Source organism: Thamnophis sirtalis, unplaced genomic scaffold, assembly GCF_051295495.1.
Source record: "Thamnophis sirtalis isolate CommonGarterSnake01/CBP01778 unplaced genomic scaffold, rThaSir2_p1.2 scaffold_12, whole genome shotgun sequence".
Lineage (NCBI taxonomy): Eukaryota > Metazoa > Chordata > Lepidosauria > Squamata > Natricidae > Thamnophis > Thamnophis sirtalis.
This window is the reverse complement of record NW_028261392.1, coordinates 1,968,261-1,991,739: the sequence shown is the minus strand read 5'-3', so window position 1 is coordinate 1,991,739 and position 23,479 is coordinate 1,968,261. Positions and strand designations below refer to the sequence as shown.

The window sequence follows — 23,479 nt, the reverse complement described above, 5'->3', positions numbered from 1 at the left end:
CCGTTTTCTTCCTGACCCTGGCTTTGCCAGCGAGACCCGACCTCTCCTGCACGCGGAGGAAGGAGAAGTTTGCAGCTGGGGGTTGAAAGGAAGAAAAACCTGCTGCTTTTCTTGCGGACGTTTCATGACCCAACTAGGGAACAGCATCCGTGTTAGAAGGGAGTAGAGTTTGCAGAGAGTAAGATGGGGAGGAAAACTGTGGGCTCCTTGGTGTTCTCTGTGCTTGGCTGTTTTTTTGCGACGTCTCATGACCCAACTAGGTAACATCATCAGTGCCAGAAGGGAGTAGGGTTTGCAGAGAGGAAGAGGAGGAGAAAGGGAGGAGGAGGAGGACGGTGGGCTCCTTAATGTTATCTGAGCCTGTTTTCATGCAGATGTTTCATGACCCAACTAGGGAACAGCATCAGTGCTAAAAGGGAGTAGAGTTTGCAGAGAGGAAGATGAGGAGGAAGAGGAGATCTGTGGGGTCCTCGGTGCTCTCTGAGCCTGGTGGTTTCCTTGCGGACGTTTCATGACCCAACTATGTAACATCATCAGTGCAGAACAGTGCAAGAAAACAACCAAGTTCAGGGAGCACCAAGGACCCTCCGGGGGTCTTGAATGGCATACAACTTTGGACTGAGTTGCAAAAGCGAGCTTTTAAGGAGGAAGTTGATGGAGGCAGAAACTTGAAGGCTCAGCTCTTTCACGAGATCCGCAACAATCACTTCTTAGTTTCTTAGCTAGACAGTTTTTTTATTATGCAAAACAATGGCTCTGAGTTCAGCTGAGAGAGAGAGAGAGAGAGAGAGAGAGAGAGAGAGAGAGAGAGAGAGAGAGAGAGAGAGAGAGAGAGAGAGAGAGAAGAGAGAGAAGAGGAGAGAGAGAGGAGAGAGAAGACACTCATACACACCTGGCATGAGACTTTTCTTCTTCTCCACTAAAGGTCAATGTGTTAAGCTGGTCCTTGACCAGCCTAAAGAGTCAATCATGCCTTGCGCTTCTGATGCATTAGAGATCACAGTTCACATCATCCCCCACCAGGATAACCAGCTAGTGGTTATGTTGTAGGGATGATGCGTCATCATTTTAATATATCCAAGTTGCATCCTTTCTCAACAGTCTGGGATCAAAGCAGAAGTGCCCCAGTTCAGTCTCCTGCCATATTTCGGTGCACGCATTTTATATCTAACTTTCGCTTCTTATCAAACAAGTTTCGCATACGACGCATTGCAAACTCGAAGCACGCACGCATGCAGGCATACAAATGAGTCACTGGCTGTTGTCTCTGGTGCTTCCTCAAAATAGTTGTGGGTCTAGTGTAGAACCTTGGAGCCAAGAGTCCCTTCTTCATGGAGTGCTTCTGCGTGGTTTCGACCAACAGTGAGTAAATGAGCTTGGATTTCAGGGTTTGAATTTGGAATGAAGAGAAGTTTATTTTTTTTGCCTTCAGAAGTAATGGAGGGAAGATCATTAAACAGACCCAAAGCTAGAAGTAAGGAGGGGATTTCCTGACAGTGAGACCAATTAACCAGTGGAACAGCTCGCCACCAGAAGTTGTAGGTGCTCCAACACTGGAGGTTTTAAAGAAGATGTTGGATAACCATTTGTCTGAAGTGGTGTAGGGCTTCCTGTCTAGACAGGGGGGTTGGACTAGAAGACCTCCAAGGTCCCTTCCGACCATATTATTCTATGTTCTATATTGGTAAGGCAGGAAAAACACTTCTTTCAACTGTGAACTATTCTGAGCATTTTATGACTATTGTTTGTTTATGCTTCTCTGCTGTCATCACCACTGCTCTCTTGAACTACTATGGCACTTGTCTATAAATTCAGCTCTTCACAATTTTATTTTTCTCTCACTTTCTCTCTCCAAAGGTTGGAGCTTTCTGAAATATACAACCGCTCATATCTTGGTGTAGTGATCATTGGGAGAGAAGAGAAGAGAAAGGGAGGAAGAAAAAAAGAAAGAAAAAGAAGAAGAGAAGAAGAGAAGACAAGGAGAAAAGAGAAGAGAAACGGAAGAAAGGAAGAAAGAAAGAAGAAAGAAAGAAAGAAAGAAAGAAAGAAAGAAAGAAAGAAAGAAAGGAAAGAAAGAAGAAGAAGGAAGAAAGGAAGGCCTGAAAAAAGGAGAAATCTGAAAGAGGAGTGCAGGAATTTTAAAAAATAATAAAATTGTATAACTTCAAGCTGCTTTCCAAAGGAAAATCCTAGAGCTAAACCAAGAAAATAAATAATTACAACTCGTGGACAGCTTTCTAAAATAAAGGCTGTCCTTTATTTTATTTTTTAAAAGGGGGAAGAGGGAGATGATGGATGGTCACTCTGCCTCTCGGCCACCAATTCCAGCCCTCTTGATCGATCTGTGGCACTTAGGGCCGGAGGCTTCCCATCCAAAGTTGGCCTATTGCTTAGCCAGGATACTCGACACCGTGCGCAGGAAAGACCTCCGGGGGTCTTTCCCCCTGTTGGGTTTTTTCCTCTGCCACCGGACCCCTGACCACGCAAAGAAGGGCCAAGAGCAGATGGAGGCAGCCTTGGAAGGTTTACATTGCTGCGAGGTGGTGGGTGCCGAAACTTTTGCTGCGGCCTTATACGCCGTGAAGCAGAAGTTGGACGAAAACGGCGTGGAGAAAATCACCCTCCTCTTGTCCTGGCAGAGAAAGTCCTTGGTGAGGACGTACATGGAGCAACTCTTCACCAAACTTTACCAGTATGAGTTGGTAGAGCTGCAGATGGGCTCCAAAGAACGGCTCTTGAAGAAATCCTTGGAATCGGGGGGCAAAGAAGGACCGGACGTAGATCCCGAGGTGGAAAGGATCCAGGAGGAAATCAGGCAGTTTTTGGGAAGTCTTCCCAGCCTGGAAGGAGACCTCACCATCCTCAAATCTTCACTGATCCCAGGTAACATGGGAAATATTCATTCATTCATTCATTCATTCATTCATTCATTCATTCATTCATTCATTTATTCATTCATTCATTCATTCATTCATTCATTTATTCATTCATTCATTTTGTATCCTGCCTTTATTATTTTTGCAAATAACTCAGAGGTGGGTTCCTACCAGTTCGCACCAGTTTGGTAGAACCGGTTCGTCAAATCTACCGAACCGGTTAGAAGAGGTTCCACCAGAAAGCAGGCCACACCTACAGAAGAGGTTCCAAAAATTTTGGAAACCCACCACTGAGACACACACACATACACACACACACACACAGAAAGAGAAAGAAAGAAAGAAAAAAAGAAAAAAAGAAAAAGTGAGAGAGAGATGAAAGAAAAAAAGGAAAAAGGGACACAGAGACAAAAGGAAGGAGAAAGAGAGAGAGAGAGAGAGAACACACGGCCGGCAAGCCACTCCCACCAGGTCACATGGCCGGCAAGCCACTCCCACAAAGGAGGCCACACCCACAGAGCAGGTTCGAAATTTTTTGGAAACCCACCACTGAAATAACTCAAGATGGCGAACATAGCATGCATTTATGACAGTGTATTTTATTTTATTTATTTATTTGTCAACAAGGAAACAAGTAGGAAAAACACATGGAATAAAACGGCCCAAATAAATGGATATAAATAAGCGAAACACAGCCATGAGCACATTAAAAAGAGTCCATATCAATGGGGACAGTAGGAGAGGGAGGGTAGGCACCCTGGTGGGCTTACGCATTATCTATTACCTATCATTTATCTACTGCCTGTATCTAGCTCTCATTTATCCATCTACTGTCTATATCGTTTATCATCTATCATTTCTATCTACCGCTCGTATCTTAGCTATCTATCAGTTATCATCTGTGTCTGTCTGTCTATTTTATTTTAGTTGTTTGTTTGTCAACAACTACAAGGAAACAAGTAGGAAAAACACAGGGGGGAAAACGGCACAAATAAATGGATATAAATAAGCGAAACCCAGCCATGAGCGCATAAAAAAGAGCCAAGGTGGCGCAGTGGTTAAATGCAGCACTGCAGGCTACTGCTAGATCAGCAGGTCAGCGGTTCAAATCTCACCGGCTCAGGGTTGACTCAGCCTTCCATCCTTCCGAGGTGGGTAAAATGAGGACCCAGATTGTTGGGGGCAATATGCTGACTCTCTGTAAACCGCTTAGAGAGGCCTGAAAGGCCTATGAAGCGGTATATAAGTCTACTGCTATTGCTATTGCTATTGCTAAAAAGAGTCCTTATCAATGGGGACAGTAGGAGAGGGAGGGTAGGCACACTGGTGGGCTTATGCAGGCCCCCTTAGGGACTTCTTAAGAAACACATAAGGTTCACGGTAGACAGCTGAAGGTCAAAGGTATGGAGGTTAGAGGAACTAACAACACTTAACAACTAACAACAACAGTTGCAGTGACTTGGGGGGTCACACAATCTCCTTTTGCAAACTTCGGACAAGAAAGTCCATGGTTGAAGTCCGATTCACTTACTTACTTCTAACTGAGCTGCAGTAAATTATTTAACAACTGTAAATGGGCAAAATTCACTGAACGGCTATTTTGCTTAGCAACAGGAATTTTGGCCTAAATTGCATTCATAAGTCAAGGATCTGTCTGTTAACTTTTAGCAGGTTTTTTTTTTTTAACGGCTTGTAATATAGGAACAAACGAAAAGAAACATAGGGACCAATTATAATAAAAAACAGACGCCTGAGCACAAATGAACAGGGGTGAAAAGAAAAAAGAAGAACGCAAGGAAAGAAAAATAAATGTTGAGAAAGATGTACACGAAAGCAAAAAAAATTCCACCGTTAACCATCCAGCTAATCCTTTCTAACTCTAAGAGATATTGTCCAGATTTTCCATAGCATTGATGATAAGTAAACGCCTTTCTTTGCAGAAAGCGAACGCCTGACTTTATAGTTTCAAATCAGATAAACTTTCAGCAAACTTTTTACTATAGCTATATAGTAAATCCAACTCTTCATGCTTCAGAGATTGAGTTCTCTGTAAGGGTTCCACCACAAAACCGCGGTCGACAAAATCGCACTTGACGAAAACATCGCGTTGTGAGCGGTAAATGTAAAATTAAAGCGAAAACCTAACCCTAAACCTAACCCTAAACCTAAACCTAACCCTTAACCTAACCCTAAACCTAACGCTAACCCTTAACCTAACACTAAACGTAATCCTAACGCTTAACGTAACCCTAAACCTAACCCTTACCTTTATGTGAATCGGCTTGCTTTAATTTTATTTTTATTTCAATTTTTAATTTTTTTCGTCGCGCTGTGATGACGTCACATACGCGCTTTTGTCGACCGCGGTTTTGTCGACCGCGGTTTTGACAGGTCACGCTCTGTAAGGATTTTTTTTTTAAAAAAATGCACCTTAAAAATGTAAGAAAACTTAGGCTTATGCCCCGAATGTAACTGCTTTTTTTCCCCCCTTTTGTGTTTTAAAACTTTCTTTTTTTTTAGAACACGTTTTCCTGCATGGATTCACAACGAGAACCGGAGGCATCTCGTATGTCCCAACGCTGAGCTCTTTAAACCTCTTCAGCAGTTCTAAGCGGCGAGACCCCCCAGCTGTGGTTAAGGAAAACCTTCGGAGATTATCCCACCAAGCTGGATTCAACCCAGATATGTATCACACCATCAAGGTGAGATCCAGAGGGACTAAGAGGAAAGCTTCCGAGGTTGAACTGTGGGGGTCCTTGGTGCTCCCTGTGCTTGATAATTTTCTTGCAGACGTTTCATGACTGAACTAGGTAATGTCATCAGTGCTGGAGGGGAAGGGTTTGCAGAGAAGGATGAGGGGACAACTAGGGGGCCTTGGTCCTCTCTGAGCTTGATGGTTTTCTTGCAGACGTTTCATGACCCAACTAGGTAACACCATCAGTGCTAGAAAGGAAGGGGGTTTGCAAAGAGAAGGAAGGGAGGATGACTGTGGGGTCCTTGGTGCTCTCTGAGCTTGGTGGTTTTCTTACAGTCGTTTCACGACCCAACTATTTAATCTCATCAGTGCTAAAAAGGAGTGGGGTGTGTGGAGAGGAGGAGGAGGAGGAGGAGATCTGTGGGGTCCTTTGTGGTCTCCGAGATTGGTGGTTTTCTTGCAGGCATTTCATGACCCAACTAGAGAACATAGCAATAGCAATAGCAGTTAGACTTATATACCGCTTCATAGGGCTTTCAGCCCTCTCTAAGCGGTTTACAGAGTCAGCATATTTGCCCCCAACAACAGTCTGGGTCCTCATTTCACCCACCTCGGAAGGATGGAAGGCTGAGTCAACCCTGAGCCGGTGATATTTGAACCGCTGAACTGCAGATAACAGTCAGCTGAAGTGGCCTCCAGTACTGCACTCTACCCAGTGCACCACCTCGGCATCTTCAGTGCTAGAAAGAGCTGTATATAAACAGAGAGTAAATCCCACTCCCTTCTAGCACTGATGATGTTGCCTTGTTGGGTCACGAAACGTCTACAAGAAACCCACCAAGGAGCCCACAATTCCCTTCAACTGGCCCACTAGAAAATGGGATTATTGTTTTTGAAAGTCCTAAAGGGGATATTTGGACCCAAAGAAGGGAGTCCAGTATTTCATAGGGCCCCACTTCTCTGGTCTGTGAACAGGTCAACCACGCCAGTGACGTCTGGGTGATGGGGAAACCCCAACCCGAGAGCTACGATGGGATCGTAACTAATGAAAGAGGCATCACCGTTGCCGCTCCCGGCGCAGACTGCATTCCTCTTCTCTTCGCTGACCCGGCCAAGAAAGTTTGTGGAGCTGCCCATTCAGGTAACCAAACACCTGTTGTTCTGACCCGGCTCCCAAAAACGACCAGCCCTCTGTAGTTAAAGAAAGGTTCCCTTTATGAGGAGCAAAATCTCTCTGTGTCTCTGTCTCCCCCACATCTATTCATCTCCGCCCCCTGCCTTTGATCCCCAGAGCTCGGGTGGGGCTTTGCTAGCAGCGGTGTCTCTTCCGTCCCAAGGACCAGCCCATAGATTTCCACTGCTCTCCTTTCCTCTGCCACATCTATTCATCTCCACCCCCTGCCTTTGATCCCCAGAGCTCGGGTGGGGCTTCGCTAGCAGCGGTGGCTCTTCCGTCCCAAGGACCGGCCCATAGATTTCCACTGCTCTCCTCTCCTCTGCCACATCTATTCATCTCCACCCCCTGCCTTTGATCCCCAGAGCTCGGGTGGGGCTTCGCTAGCAGCGGTGGCTCTTCCGTCCCAAGGACCGGCCCATAGATTTCCACTGCTCTCCTCTCCTCTGCCACATCTATTCATCTCTGCCCCCTGCCTTTTATCCCCAGAGCTTGGGTGGGGCTTTGCTAGCAGCAGTGGCTCATCCATCCCAAGGACCGGCCCATAGATTTCCACTACTCTCCTCTCCTCTGCCTTCTGTGCATCCTCACATCAGGCACTGGCCCCAGCTGTTCCTCCTCTTCCTCATCAGCCACCTCCAGACCTGGGGGCTCTTGACTCTCTATTTGAGGGTTGACAGATAGCCCAGACTCCATCTGTGTGTGTGTGTGTGTGTGTGTCTGTGTGTCTGTGTGTCTGTGTGTGTGTCTGTGTGTGTCTCTCTGTCTCTGTCTCTCTGTCTCTCTTTCTCTCTCTCTCTCTCTGAGAATTTCCGTAGACATTCCTCTGAAGATGTTTTGCTTCTCATCCAAGTAGCTTCTTCAGTCCTGAAGAAGAAGAACCGAAGAAGCTTCTTGGATGAGAAGTGAAACCTCTTCGAAGGAAAACCACAAAGTCCAGTTGCCTCTTGAAAAAGCATCTTTGGGACAAACCAGGACCTGGAATCACGACCGTAGACACAGTTTCTCAGACATTACATGAATGCTTCAGTGCTTTGCCGCAAAAAGTGGATTAGGAAACCCCACAGAGCGGGCAAGGCCTAAACGTCCCCTCCATTTGATAGCCAAGTTGTTATATCATGGTCTTAAAACAATTGTGAAAAACGCAGGAGACGTTTGTTAGGCAGAAGGCAAGAGGAAGGGAATTTGGAGAAGTGAAAATAAAAACAGGCTTACTTCGGAAATACACAGAACGCTTCACATGCTCTTTCCAAGCAACACTGACTTCAGGTAATTGTAGCTTGCAAAAGAAAATAAAATATATGTCGTCTTGCAAAAGGAAGAATTGCTCTGCCCTCTGCTCCTTTTGTTGCTAGGGTGCGAAGATTAATCGCTGATCCCTGCGGTGTTTTGTCACAACTTCCTGGTTCTTTGTGTGGGGAAGTTGGTGGATGGTTAGCACATTCCGTTCCCCGGATTTTGAAAGGTTGGTTGAGTCACTTTGGGCAGCTTAAAATAGGCCACTGGGAAAGCAATAGAAGAGAATAACCACGATGGTCGTTTTTCTGTACAACAATGACCCACCCCTAGAGTCCAGCATCCAGTTTTGGTCCCCACACTATAAAAAAAAAGATATTGAGACTCTGGAAAAGGTGCAGAGAAGAGCAACAAGGATGATGAGGGGACTGGAGGCTAAAAGCCGAGGTGGCACAGTGGTTAGGGTGCAGCACTGCAGGCTACTTCAGCTGACTGCAGTTCTGCAGTTCGGCTGTTCAAATCTCACCGGCTCAGGGTTGACTCAGCCTTCCATCCTTCCGAGGTGGGTGAAATGAGGACCCGGATTGTTGTTGGGGGCAATATGCTGACTCTGTAAACCGCTTAGAGAGGGCTGAAAGCCCTATGAAGCGGCATATAAGTCTAACTGCTATTGCTATATTTACATCTGCAATCTTGTACATGTTTGACAAACTCAATTTTTTTTAAAAAAAAAGGTTGCAAACGGCAGATCCATCATCTTGGTTCTTGGGACGTTGCAAATATAACATGCCACAAATTTTATAGACTGAATTTTGATCACACAACCGTAGGAACCGTGCAACAGTTGTCATTGCAAAGGCTGTTTTTTTTTTTTCTTTATCCTTCCACATTTCTGTAGTATTATACAGTTTGGGATTTGCAGCGATGTTTTTCCCCCTCTTGCATTTGAATCCTAAAAGAACAAGTTACCTTACCGTTTTTTTCTTGTGTGTTGCAGGCTGGCAAGGCACCTTGCTAGGGGTTTCGATGGCTGTGGTTAACGCTATGGTAAAGGAATACGCTTCGGACGTCCAGGATATCCTCGTTGTTCTTGGGCCGTCCGTGGGGCCCTGTTGCTTTACGCTCCCCAAGGAATCCGCAAAAGCGTTTTACAAGATTGATCCAACCTGCGTAAGAAGTTTTGACTCTCCCAACCCGTACGTTGATATTCGGAGAGCAACACGGTAAGTCTGGCCCTGGAGAGACTCTAGAATAAAAGATTAGAAGAGTTGGATGGGAGCCTAGAGGTCTTCTAGTCCAACCCACTGCTCAATAAGGAGACCTTATTCCATTCCAGACAAATGGCTGTCTTGCCTCACCTTAAAAACCTCCAGTTGATGGAGCACTCACAACCTCCAGAGGCAAACAGTTCCACTGGTTAATTGTTCTCATGGTCAGGAAATTCCTTCCTTCCTTCCTCCCTTCCTTCCTTCCTTCCTTCCTTCCCCCTGTCTGCTTCTCCATTGCTTCCCTCCCTTTGTTTCCTTCTTTCCTTCTGCTTCTTTCCCTCTCCCCTCTTTGTTTCCTTCCTTTCCCTTCCCTTTCCTTCTCTCCTTCCTTCCTCTTCCCTTCTGCTCCATTCTGTTCCCTTCTCTCCTTCCTTCCTTCCTTCCTTCCTTCCTTCCTTCCTTCCTTCCTTTTAACAGAGTTGGAAGGGACCTTGGAGGTCTTCTAATCCAACCACAGGCTTCAGCAAAACCCTAAACCAGTGATAGCTAACCTTTTTGTTGGATGCAAAAAATGTGAGCGGGCGCACATGCCAGCACCCATAATGCAAAGCACCCCCCCATGCGCATGCATGCACAACTCCCCCCCCTCCAGTGCCACACTGTTCTCCTGCAAGCTGACCTTGGTATTTCCTGTAGGGGACCAGGGGAAGATATTTTCACCCTCCCCAGGCTCCAGGAAAGCCTCCGAAACCCGGGGAGGGCAAAAAAAATGGGCCCTACCAGAAGTCCAGAAATCAGCTGCCGGTAGATATGCCTCCATGTGCCACCTGTATGCGCATGCATGCCTTCGGTTCGCCATCAGGGCCTTAAACCATTCCAGGCAAATGTGCGTTCAGCCTCTTGTTGAAAACCTCCAGTGTTGGAGCGCTTAACAACTTCTGGTGGCAAGCAGTTCCACTGGTTAATTGTTCCGTCAGTAAATTTCTCCTTAGTTCCAAGTTGCTCCTCTCCTTGGTTAGTTTCCACCCATTGCTTCTTGTCCTGATTTATTGTGCCTTGGAGGCTAGACTGATGCCTCCCTCTCTGTGGCAGCCCCTCAAATTTTGGAAGAGTTTGCTCTGCTCTAAAATAACGTTAATTACATTAAGTGATACCTGAATCCTTCATGCCCCTCTGTGTGATTTTTCTCTCTGTCCTTAATATGCAATTTTCCTTGCGCTGCTCTTAATGTAGCTTTAGGGACCTCAGAAAGTTTGGAGTTGGGAGCCTCTGAAAATATGGACAAGGTTCTAAATATCAAAGATAAGCACAACAACAATTCTTGCTAGAAATGTTGATTATCCGTTTTCCCCAGTTGGGAAAATCCCCAGTGCTGTTTCATCGCAATTTTTTTGCAGTGACTAATACCTGCAACATTTATCTATCTATCTATCTATCTATCTATCTATCTATCTATCTATCTATCTATCTATCTATCTATCTATCTATCTATCTATCTACCTACCTACCTACCTACCTACCTACCTACCTACCTACCAACCTACCTACCTACCTACCTACCTACCTACCTACATCCATCTCTCTCTCTCCATCCATATCTATCTATCTATCTATCTATCTATCTATCTATCTATCTATCTATCTATCTATCTATCTATTTAGTATGCCACCCACTCTTGGAAGACTCAAGGCGTCTTACAAATAAAAAGGGAAGGGGGAATATAAAAAATAAAAGACAACAATTTAAAAATTCAACAGCATTCATGACTTAGGATGGGGCTGGATAAATTCAACAGCCCCAGGCCTGCCGGAACAGCCAGGTCTTGCTCGCTTTACGGAAGGCTGGAAGGGTAATAATAAGGGTCCGGATCTCGAACGGGGAGATCGTTCCATAGGGCCGGAGCAGCTACAGAGAAGGCCCTTCCCCGAGGAGCCGCCAGCTGGCATTGTCCGGTCAACGGCACCCGGAGGAGGCCCAACCTGTACGATCTTGTTGGTCGTTGGGAGGTAAGTGGCAGGAGGCGGTCTCTCAGGTAGCCAGGTCCTAAACCATGTAGGGCTTTAAAAGTAACGACTAGCACCTTGAAGCGTGTCCGGAGACCAATGGGAAGCCAGTGCAGCTCGCGGAGGATTGGTGTAACGCGGGTGTACCTAGGTGCACCCACAATCGCTCGCGCGGCTGCGTTCTGGACTAGCTGAAGTCTTCGAACACTCTTCAAGGGCTGCCCCATGTAGAGCTCGTAGTCCCATGTAGAGCGCATAACATTTTCTCTTGTTTTCTTCCCATGCAACAGAGTCCTCCTGGAAGCTGGCGGCATCCTACCCAGGAACATTCAAGACGACTCCATAACAGACCCAGAGCAAAACCTCACTCTTTGCACATCCTGTCATCCCGACAAGTTCTACTCACATGTTCGGGACGGAGAAAACTTTGGCACTCAAATTGGCTTCATCTCTATTAAAAACTGAAGGTTACATCCTATAAACCATGGGAACTTTCGGATGAAGGCTGGTTAACTTTCCTTACTCTAGTGACAGTTATAAGTTTCCATCCAATTTTTTTTAAACTCCTTGCAAACTACAATTTGGGTGTGGCTAGTGAAAAGAGCGGGCAGGGGAGACATGATAGCAGGGTTCTAGTATTTGAGGGGCTGCCATAAAGAGGAGGGGGGTCAACCTATTATAGGCAGGACGAGAAGCAACAGATGGAAACTCAACAAGGAGAGAAGCAACTTGGAACTAAGGAGAAATTTCCCCATAGAACAATTCATCAGTGGAACAACTTGCCACCGGAAGTTGTGGGTGCTCCATCACTGGAGGTTTTAAGAGATTGGACAACCGTTTGAAAGGGTATAAGGTCTCCTGCACGAGCAGGGGTTGGACTAGAAGACCTCCAAGGTCTCCTCCTGTTCTATTCTGGCCTTCAAATGCTTCTGCTGAATCTTTTGTTCCATAACTCAATTATTCTGCCAAAAAAATGACCAATATACCTTCTCACCAGCTACCAACACCTAGATGAGCAGAGTTTGACACCAACGTTAACATCAGACCAACAACCAGGAAGTAAACAATACCCCACTCAAGGAATTGACAAACGAGTTAACAGTAAACAGCCCAACCAAATAGCTACCAAGACCACTCGCACCAACACTGACAGTGAAAACCACTAGAGTATAAATTGAGAGCAAACCCCACTCCCCACTAGCACTGATGATGTTACCTAGTGTGGCAGTGAAACGTCTGGAAGAAAGTTTCAAGCTCAGAGGCCACCAAGCAGACCCCAAAATTATATTTCTGCATGTACTAATCAATGCTTCGTTTCAGACCGAAAGTTATACCTGAGTTTTGTGGCCCTCACGATCAAGGTTTGATCAGAATAATAGTGATTATTTCATTTCGTTTCGATCTTTTAAATAAAATAATGATCTTACTAACACATTTCAATTCAAGCTTGTGCATTTCTTCAGCTTTTTGGAATGGCACAGCGTTCTGACCGGGGCTTCCCAAGAGCCTGAAACAAACTCCTTGTCCTGACAAAAAAAACCCTTTTATTAATTTCCTGTGAATTCTGCTCATTCTTATCCAGCAAAGTCTTTCAAGGGAGGATTTATAGTCACAGACCTTATCTGGCTTGGAGAGCTGCCAGGCTGATATCTGCAAAACCTGGCAAGGAGTCTCGAAGAGTCACAAACCAATTAAGCGAAGTAATTGTCTCCTGCAAACTCCACTCCCCTTTCACTCCTCTTTTATCTCCTCTGGGAGAGGCCATTCACCATCCACCTGTGGCTTTACTCCTGAGTCAGCCCTTGTTCTTTAGCTGTTCCCTTCATCTGGCAACTCTGCGCATGTGCACACTGGGAACAGGCCCCAGCTGTTCTTCTGCCTCACTGATGTCTGACTCCGAAGGCAGCTGATAACTGGCATACGGCCCTGGCTCCCTCTCTGCCTCCAACTCACAGCCCTCATCCGAGCCTTCCCCGGACTCCATGACTGGCCCATCTTCCTCCCCCACCTCCTCACTGTCCGAATCTGCTGCCAGCTCCACTGGTCACTGGCAGGCCAGAACATAGAGATGGGCAGTTTTCTTGAATTTGAGGAACTATCCTTTTTTTAACCTGTAGCTTAATTTTAATGTAATTTTTTAATTTTAAGCATCTTTGCTCTTGTATATTTCATCTTTGCTTTGTCTTCCTTCCCTTCCCTTAAAACTAGATAGTTTTAAAAATCTATCTAGCCTGCTCATCCTCTCTACTTGACCATGTTTTGGCCTCCTGGGGGTGGCCGTTAATGCAGAGGGTCCGTTTAGGTGATTATTTTCCTGACTATCCAGTTCCAGACCCCATTCACTGGGTGGCACTGTGTAGTTAGAAATGCCATTTAAACCCACTTGCAAGCCTCTTTTGCAGCATTTCAAAAGCATTTTGGGTCCTGTGTAATTCTGCAGCTTTGCTCCAGAGCGATGTTTTTATCAGCTGAAGGGGGAGAAATGCAGCTCTTATTTATATACAATTTGGAATTTCGTCAGCTCGGTGGATCAATACAGCTACGCTATGTAAATATAATCACGAATTTTATTCCTTTGTGCCTGGTTAAAGGGAAGGAAGAGTCGTTGATCTTGTCTGCCTCGGCATTTTCTACTAACTACCTAAATCCAATATAATCAGGGGGGAAAATATATGAATTGATCATGAGCAAAGGCTGCTTAACAGGAAATAACTCCTTACAGTATTTTCCCCACTTCCTCTCTCTGTCCTCCCACAATATTCTGCCACGAGAGAGTCTGTTCTTGATGGAAAGGCTTGGCTTTTGGAAGGCAAAATGACGGACATCATAATTAACTTAATGGTTTAATAAATTTTAATCTCTGCTCTGCAGGAGTTAGGAATCTGACTCTTGTTGCTTGAAGCAGGTTGCTCAAGAATTCATAACTTAACATTCCTAAATAAAGGGAGGTTTCCCAACCTTGGCAATTTTAATACGTGTGGATCTCAACTCCCGTATTTATCCTCGTGGTCTTCAAGTTGGTCATTTTTGATGGTCCTGGGAAGCTCATCCCAGCTTCTACCTTGATTCAAAAATCTTTCTACTGTTAAGTGAATCACTGCAGGCCATAAGTTAGTGAACGGTTATTAAGTGAATCTGGCTTCTCCATCGACTTCACTGGCCAGAAGGTTGCAAGAGCGGATCACGTGACCCTGGGATTCTGTAACCGTCCTAAGTACATGCCAGTTGCCAAGCCTCTGAATTTTGATCACCTGACCATGGAGACGTCACAATGGCGGTGAAGTGTGAAAAAATGGTCCTAAGTTACTTTTTTCAGTACTGTCGTAACTGCGAACCGTCCCAAAATGAACTTTTGTAAGTGGAAGGTTGTAATTCTGCCCAATGGCTACATATCATTCCACCCAAACACCTTTTTCTTGTATTGGGGAGATGTTTAAAACGCCCAAAGTGAAGTTCTCCACCTAACACCAGACAGCAAAACCAAAACGTGTGTAGATGATCACAATTTTTTCTTGCACCAACACAAAGGGCATCCAGGACATTTTTCCACCCTTCCACGATTGTTAGTACTGAGATAACGATTGGAAAATACACGTTAAAGGAAGCTGGGCCAGAGGGCCTGTAGATAAAGCAATGTGGGTTTTTTTTCTCTCCCTCCAAGTTGTACATTACAGAAGTCCCCAAACTTGACAACTTTAAGACGTGTGGACTTCAACTCCCAGAATTCTCCAGCCAGCAGAACTTGGCAACTTTAAGATCTGTGGACTTCAACTCCCAGAATTCTCCAGCCAGCAGAACTAGGCAACTTTAAGATCTGTGGACTTCAACTCCCAGAATTCTCCAGCCAGCAGAACTAGGCAACTTTAAGACGTGTGGACTTCAACTCCCAGAATTCTCCAGCCAGCAGAACTAGGCAACTTTAAGACCTGTGGACTTCAACTCCCAGAATTCTCCAGCCAGCAGAACTAGGCAACTTTAAGACCTGTGGACTTCAACTCCCAGAATTCTCCAGCCAGCAGAACTGGGCAACTTTAAGACGTGTGGACTTCAACTCCCAGAATTCTCCAGCCAGCAGAACTTGGCAATTTTAAGACCTGTGGACTTCAACTCCCAGAATTCTCCAGGCAGCAGAACTTGGCAACTTTAAGACCTGTGGACTTCAACTCCCAGAATTCTCCAGCCAGCAGAACTTGGCAACTTTAAGACCTGTGGACTTCAACTCCCAGAATTCTCCAGCCAGCAGAACTTGACAACTTTAAGACGTGTGGACTTCAACTCCCAGAATTCTCCAGCCAGCAGAACTTGGCAACTTTAAGACGTGTGGACTTCAACTCCCAGAATTCTCCAGCCAGCAGAACTAGGCAACTTTAAGACGTGTGGACTTCAACTCCCAGAATTCTCCAGCCAGCAGAACTAGGCAACTTTAAGACGTGTGGACTTCAACTCCCAGAATTCTCCAGCCAGCAGAACTAGGCAACTTTAAGACCTGTGGACTTCAACTCCCAGAATTCTCCAGCCAGCAGAACTTGGCAACTTTAAGACCTGTGGACTTCAACTCCCAGAAAGTTGCCAAGTTCTGCTGGCTGGAGAATTCTGGGGGTTGAAGTCCACAGGTCTTAAAGTTGCCTAGTTCTGCTGGCTGGAGAATTCTGGGAGTTGAAGTCCACAGGTCTTAAAGTTGCCAAGTTTGGAGAGCTCTATTGTACAGTATTAAATCTCCGGTGTTTTCCAAAACCTTTTAATCCCCTGGCGTCTATCAAAAGGGGCGGGGCGCTTGCCTCAAATAACAGGAGGGTTTTCTTCCTTGGGAAAGCCCCAAAGCGCCTTGGCTTTCACCAAGGAAATCTTTTTGTTCTCCGTCGGTGGGTTTTCCCACAAGCGCTCCTATTTCAGCCACAGCAGCAGGCAACGAAACCAAGCGAAGCCCAGACTTGTTGAAACGTCTCTGAGATGGATGTTGTTTTATTTAGTTTCCCAAGTGGGGTTTATGTGGATCACTTATTTGGTATGCGATGGCTGTCACTAAGTGTTGAATCTTACGCTTTAGGATGAAAGTGTGTTTTATGATGACTGTGATCATGATTTATCACCTAAAGCTTTTGTGTACACTGAGAGCTTCTGCTCCGAAGACAAATTCCTTCTGTGTCCAATCACACTTGGCCAATAAAGAATTCTAATTCTAATTCTATTTTATTCTATTCTATTGTACTCTACTTTCTGCTACTCTAATTCTATTCTATTCTATTCTATTCTATTCTATTCTATTCTACATTCTATTCTGTAATTCTCTTCTAGTCTAGTCTATTCCATTCCACCCATCATCTAATTTCTATTCTATTCTATTCTACTCTACACTACTCTACTCTAATTCTATTCTATTTTATTCTACATTCTATTCTGTAATTCTCTTCTAGTCTGTAATTCTCTTCTCTTCTATTCCATTCCATTCCATCCATCATCTAATTTCTATTCTATTCTACTCTACTCTAATTCTCTTCTATTTTATTCTACATTCTATTCTGTAATTCTCTTCTAGTCTGTAACTCTCTTCTAGTCTAGTCTAAGAGCTGAGGTGGCGCAGTGGTTAGAGTGCAGTACTGCAGGCCACTTCAGCTGACTGCAGTTCTGCAGTTCAGCGGTTCTAATCTCACTGGCTCAAGATTGACTCAGCCTTCCATCCTTCCGAGGTGGGTGAAATGAGGACCCGGATTATTGTTGGGGGCGATATGCTGACTCTGTAAACTGCTTAGAGAGGGCTGAAAGCCCTATGAAGCGGTATATAAGTCTAGCTGCTATTGCTATTGCTATTCCATTCCATCCATCATCTAATTTCTACTCTACACTACTCTACTCTAATTCTATTCTATTCTACATTCTATTCTGTAATTCTCTTCTAGTCTATTCTATTCTATTCCATTCCATCCATCATCTAATTTCTATTCTATTCTACTCTATACTACTCTACTTTTATTCTATTCTATTCTACATTCTATTCTGTAATTCTCTTCTAGTCTGTAATTCTCTTCTAGTCTAGTCTATTCCATTCCATCATCTAATTTCTATTCTATTCTATTCTACTCTACACTACTCTACTCTACTTTTATTCTATTCTATTCTACATTCTATTCTGTAATTCTATTCTCTTCTATTCCATTCATTCTATTCTATTCTATTCTACATTCTATTCTGTAATTATATTCTATTCTGTAATTCTCTTCCATCCATCATCTAATTTCTATTTTATTCTACTATACTATACTATACTCTAATTCTATTCTACATCCTATTCTGTAGTTCTCTTCTCTTCTATTCCATTCCATTCCATTCTATTCTACATTCTATTCTATAATTCTACTCTACTCTCCTCTTTTCTTCTCAATAGGTGGGTGCCAGATGGATGGCTTAGCGGAGTGATGGCTAACCTTTTTTGATGGGTACCAAAAATGTGTCTGTGCGTGTGCGATAGCGCACCTGTGTGCTGGCACCCCAAATGCAAAGAGCTTGGATCGAACCGTCGTGCCCGCCATCTTGACACCCCACACTCTTTGCCCTCTACTTAATTATTTTCAACAGGCAGAGGTTTTTCACAGATTCGCTTATTTCCCCTGGACATCCCTGAGCTTGTGGAAGTGAGAATTATAACAGCTGGAGATGTTTTTCAAAGCTCTTTGGCAGGTTCTGTTTTCCCCCAAATCAGCACGCAAACAGATTTAGAAGTGTGCGTAATTTGGATATTGGTGTAAGTTTAGCCCTGAGGAGAGCGGAAAATACTCAACAAGCAGCGTCAACAGGTTTTAAGGACGGAATTGTCCCCAAAAAGTTCCATGCTTTTAGCACAAAAGGGGTCTTCTTCTTAACATCTTCGCATAACTTCATTTTTTTTTGTCATTTAATGAGCCCATAACTATTCTATTCTGTTCTGTTCTTTTCTGTTCTGTTCTGTTCTATTCTACTCTACATTCTACTCTACATTCCAATATCTCATGTCATCTCTTCCCTTCCCTTTCCTTCTCCATGTTCTGTTCTGTTCTACTCTACTCAACATTCAACATATGGTCCAGCCCCATTCAGAATAGAGTGCATGATGTGTTGTATTTTATATCTATTTTCGTCCCTGTATCTTATTTTATTTTCTTTTTTCTTTGATTATTGTTGTATTGTAAGCCACCCGGAGTACTTCGAGATCGGGCAGCATATAAATGCTATTAAACTTATAAACTTATAAACTTATTCTATTCTATTCTGTTCTATTCCTTATTCTACTCTACTCTACTCTACTCTACTCTACTCTACTCTACTCTACTCTACTCTATTCTATTCTATTCTACATTCCAATATCTCATCTCATCTCTTCCCTTCCCTTCCCTTTTCCATGTTCTGTTCTGTTCTACTCTACTCTACTCTACATTCTATTCTATTCTATTCTGTTCTATTCCTTATTCTACTCTACTCTACTCTAGTCTACATTTCAATATCTCAACTCATCTCTTCCCTTCCCTTCTCCATATTCTATTCTGTTCTGTTCTGTTCTACTCTACTCTACCCTACCCTACCCTACCCTACTCTACTCTACTCTACTCTACATTCCAATATCTCGTGTCATCTCTTCCCTTCCGTTTCCTTCTCCCTGTTCTGTTCTCTTCTGTTCTGCTCTACTCTACTCAACATTTTATTCTATTCTGTTATATTCCTTATTCTACTCTACTCTACTCTATTCTACATTCCAATATCTCATCTCATCTCTTCCCTTCCCTTCTCCATATTCTATTCTGTTCTGTTCTGTTCTACTCTACTCTACTCAACATTCTATTCTATTCCTTATTCTATTTTATTCCTTAGTCTATTCTATTCTACATTCCAATATTTCATCTCATCTCTTCCTTTCCCTTCCCTTCCCCATATTCTGTTCTGTTCTGTTCTAATGTACTAGATAGCTGATCTTGATGCGTGCCTACCGCCCCTGTCCTGCTATCTCCATTTCTTTGTTTTCTTTCAGATCTTTCAATCAGATGATGCAAAAAGTATTCCTGGGTATTTTTACATCCCGTGCTTCCGTGTAAATCTCATGGAGAAGGAAAGAAGCTGGACGCCCGTTTCTCCAGATGCAAACTTTACGCCACGTTACACACGGATTAAAGGAAAGACAAGTTAAACTCTCACGGGCAAATTACATCTTTCAGATGCCGTGTGTGAACTGGCCAGAGCCTGGAAAAACTCAAGCTGGCTTCTGTCACCACGGATTTGTTCTGAACCAGACTTGCTGGGCTGAAAGCTTTGATCTGTTTCACAGAATCATTGTCAGTCCTTGGCAGAGGTCTCTGCCTCCCCCCCCTCCCCTAAGAAATATTTCCCAGCATTTGTTCCAGTTCAGAGAAATCAGATATTATTTTTCTCACTCTTCGTCCCAAATCAAGGAAAGCTCAGGAGCTGCTCCTTCTGCAAGTTTCCAGAGTCCTTTCTTTCAAGTATGAAAAAGAGTGTTTCTTCATTATTATTGTTGTTGTTGTTGTTATTATTATTCCCTCCCCACTCCAGAGGAAGGATACTGCAAAATCTCCATTCCCTCCCCACTTCAGGGGAAGGATACTGCAAATTTTCTATTCCCTCTCCACTCCTGGGGAAGGATAATGCAAAATCCCCATTCCCTCCCCACTCCTGAGGGAAGGATACTACAAAATCCCCATTCCCTCCCCACTCTAGGGGAAGGATACTGCAAAATCTCCATTCCCTCCCCACTCCTGGGAAAGGATACTGCAAAATCCCCATTCCCTCCCCACTCCAGGGGAAGGATACTGCAAAATCCTCATTCCCTCCCCACTCCAGGGGCCAGCCAGAGGTGGTATTTGCTGGTTCTCTGAACTACTCAAAATTTCCGCTACCGGTTCTCCTGAGCCTGTCAGAACCTGCTGAATTTCACCCTGGAACGGTCAGAATTGAACACCTGGAAATTGAAGTCCACACAAGTCATAAAGAGGCCACGACACAAGGCTGTGAAGGCAACACCCAGCAGCAGCTTACTAGTAGCCAGCACGGATTTGTCAAGAACAACTCTTGGCAGACTAAAGGTCTCATTTTCTGATCTACTAATTTCCTGGGATGGTGGGAAGCCAAGCGCCCAGCCAGCTCCCCGCTGACATCCTGATTAGATGGCTTATTGAACATGGAGCAGACGGCGCGCGACTCCTGTGATGTGGGAGAGGACACCTCCAGCCTCCAGACAAGCTGGGACAGAGGTGGGTTCCTACCAGTTCGCACCAGTTCGGTAGAACCGGTTCGTCAAATCTACTGAACCGGTAAGAAGAGGTTCCACCAGAAAGCAGGCCACACCTACAGAAGAGGTTCCAAAAATTTTTGAAACCCACCACTGACACACACACACACACACAGACTGACAGACAGACAGACTCACACAGAGAGAGAAAAAGAAAGAGAAAGAAAGGAAGAAAGAAAAAAAGAAAGAAAGAAAAAATGAGAGATGAAAGAAAAAAAGGAAAAAGGGACAGAGATACAAAAGGAAGGAAAGAGAGAGAGAGAGAAGGAAAGAAGAGAGAGAGAGAGAGAGAGAAGAAGAAAGAAAGAAAGAAAGAAAGAAAGAAAGAAAGAAAGAAAGAAAGAAAGAAAGAAAGAAAGAAAACACATGGCTGGCAAGCCACTCCCACCAGGTCACATGGCTGGCAAGCCACTCCCACAAAGGAAAAAGGGACAGAGATACAAAAGGAAGGAAGGAAGGAAGGAAGGAAGGAAGGAAGGAAGGAAGAAGAAGAAAGAAAGAAAGAAAGAAAGAAAGAAAGAAAGAAAGAAAGAAAGAAAGAAAGAAAGAAAGAAAGAAAACACATGGCTGGCAAGCCACTCCCACCAGGTCACATGGCCGGCAAGCCACTCCCACAAAGGAAAAAGGGACAGAGATACAAAAGGAAGGAAAGAGAGAGAGAGAGAGAGAAGAAAGAAAGAAAGAAAGAAAGAAAGAAAGAAAGAAAGAAAGAAAGAAAGAAAGAAAGAAAGAAAGAAAGAAAACACATGGCCGGCAAGCCACTCCCACCAGGTCACATGGCCGGCAAGCCACTCCTACAAAGGAGGCCACACCCACAGAGTAGGTTCGAAAAATTTTTGAAACCCACCACTGAGCTGGGACTAACTCACGGCAAGGCTGTAGGGAGTCCTGGACTTACAGCCATTCACTTAGGGACCGTTCAAAGTTACCGTAACGGTAAAATTTGTGATTTGTGACTGTTTCTCTCACAACTAGCGCCACTAAGAGAAGGGGCGCGGGAGCGAGGGTTTGTGGGAGCGGCTTCTGCAAGGCCGTTCCACATCCCATGTGGGGAGCATGAGGCATGTTTCCCCCCCTTTCCCATCCCAGGAAACGGCAGGGACCGGCTACACGTGTGTTTAAATATTTTCTGGGAGGGCTACTTTTCATGTCCTGCTTTTGGGGAAACAAGGTAGCAACAGGAATTTTGGTCTCCATTGTCATCGTAAGGCGAGGACATGCCTGTGTTACCGGTAGTCCTTCTTTTCTCTAGCCAAACCCAAGGATCTTGGCAAACTTGAACATTGGACACTATCTAATACAATGAAATTCAATGGGGAAAAGAGTCAGGTTCTACATTTAGGCAAGAAAAATGAAATGCACAGGTACAGCATAGGTGGTATCTTGTGCTCAACAGTAGTAACTGCGAGAGGGATCTTGGAGTCCTAGTGGACAACCATTTAAATAGGAGCCAGCCGTGTGCAGCAGCTGCCAAAAAAGCCAACACAGTTCTAGGCTGCATAAACAGAGGGAGAGAATCAAGATCACGTGAAGGGTTAATACCACTTTATGATGCCTTGGTGAGGCCACACTTGGAATACGGCATTCGGTTTTGGTCTCCACGATGTAGAAAAGATGTGGAGACTCTAGAAAGAGTGCAGAGAAGAGCAACAAATAAGATTAGGGGACTGGAGACTAAAACGTATGAAGAACAGTTGCAGGAACTGGGTATGTCTAGTTCAATGAAAATAAGGACCAGGGAAGACATGATAGCAGAGTTCCAATATCTCAAGGGCTGCCCCCCTTGAAGAGGGAGTCAAGCTATCCTCCAAAGCACCTGAGGGCAGGACAAGAAGCAATGGGTGGAAACTAATCAAGGAGAGAAGCAACTTAGAACTGAGGAGAAATTTCCTGACAGTTAGAACAATTAACCAGTGGAACAGAAGTTGCCTCCAGAAGTTGTGAATGCCCCAACACTGGAAGTTTTTAAGAAGATGTTGGAGAGCCATTTGTCTGGAACGGTATAGGGTTTCCCGCCTAGGCAGGGGGTTGGACTAGAAGCCCTCCAAGGTCCCTTCCAACTCTGCTATTGTATTAAATCCTGCAGCTATTCTTTGTATGTTTTAGTCTCCAAGCCTTTGGTCATCTTAGTTGCTCTTCTTCCAAAGTCTCAACATCTGTAATGTGTGGTGAAGACCTTAATTTTAATGTTACCTTTATTACTGAAAAGAAATGCTGAGATTTGCAGATTTGAGCCCATCTTCCCCATTTCTAGTGACCTTGGACAGAAGCAAAGATGGGTTGCTACCGGTTCAGCCCGGATCGGGCTGAACTGGTAGTAGTGGTGGTGGGAGGCTCCACCCACCCGCCAGGATCCTTCTGCGCATGCACAGAAGCATCACAAATGTGCGTCCTAACCGGTAGTAAAAAAAAAATTGGCAACCCACCACTGGACAGAAGTCCTCCTTGGCTCCAGCCACAGGGACCATGGGAAGAGGGGAAGCAGGGAGGAAATTAAGGGGGTGAAGATGTTAGTTTTTCTTCCCCTTCCTCCGATTGTCCTTTCCACCCAGACTCTACAAGGAATCTCCCCCGTTCTCCATCTCCAAAGCTCCCTTTGAGAAGACAGGAGATTTTGCTCTCTTTTTTCTGCTCAACACGTCCTGAGTTCAAAGGCGGAATCTGGCACGAAATGTTGGCCGCCTGCACAGCTGTGTCCGAGCAGCGAGCCTGAGAGCCTCCATCCAGACTTTGAAACGTGCAGTTTCTAAACCACAATGTTCCTAGGGGTTCGTTGCAAGAATAGAAACAAACAATTGAAGCCTTTTTCGTTTCATTGATGGGGGGTGGGGGGTGGAAGGGAGGGTGGGGAGAACTGTCTAACAGTTTCAGCAAGTTTCTCTGGAACATTTTGAGTTGAGGCTGTTTCGTCCCAGCTCGAAATGAGACAGATTTATCCTTTATTTCTATTATTTTTTTTAATTTCTATCTCGCCTTTATTTTCATTTATTTTTTAATAACTCAAGTGGGTGGATA

The 23,479-nt window shown here is 44.6% G+C and overlaps 2 protein-coding genes across 2 annotated transcripts in view; both read left to right on the top strand.

The window, feature by feature from the left end:
• The window catches only part of LOC148043233 (purine nucleoside phosphorylase LACC1-like), a 40,301-nt gene that overhangs the window by 244 nt on the left and 16,578 nt on the right, over window positions 1-23,479 (top strand). The window lies entirely within an intron of this gene.
• Window positions 2,284-12,629, top strand: LOC148043234 (purine nucleoside phosphorylase LACC1-like). Its single transcript, XM_087726338.1, has 5 exons — window positions 2,284-2,883; window positions 5,397-5,578; window positions 6,547-6,712; window positions 8,979-9,204; window positions 11,484-12,629. Exons 1-5 carry the CDS (start codon window positions 2,289-2,291, stop codon window positions 11,656-11,658), a joined length of 1,344 nt encoding a protein of 447 aa, XP_087582464.1. The 5' UTR covers window positions 2,284-2,288; the 3' UTR covers window positions 11,659-12,629.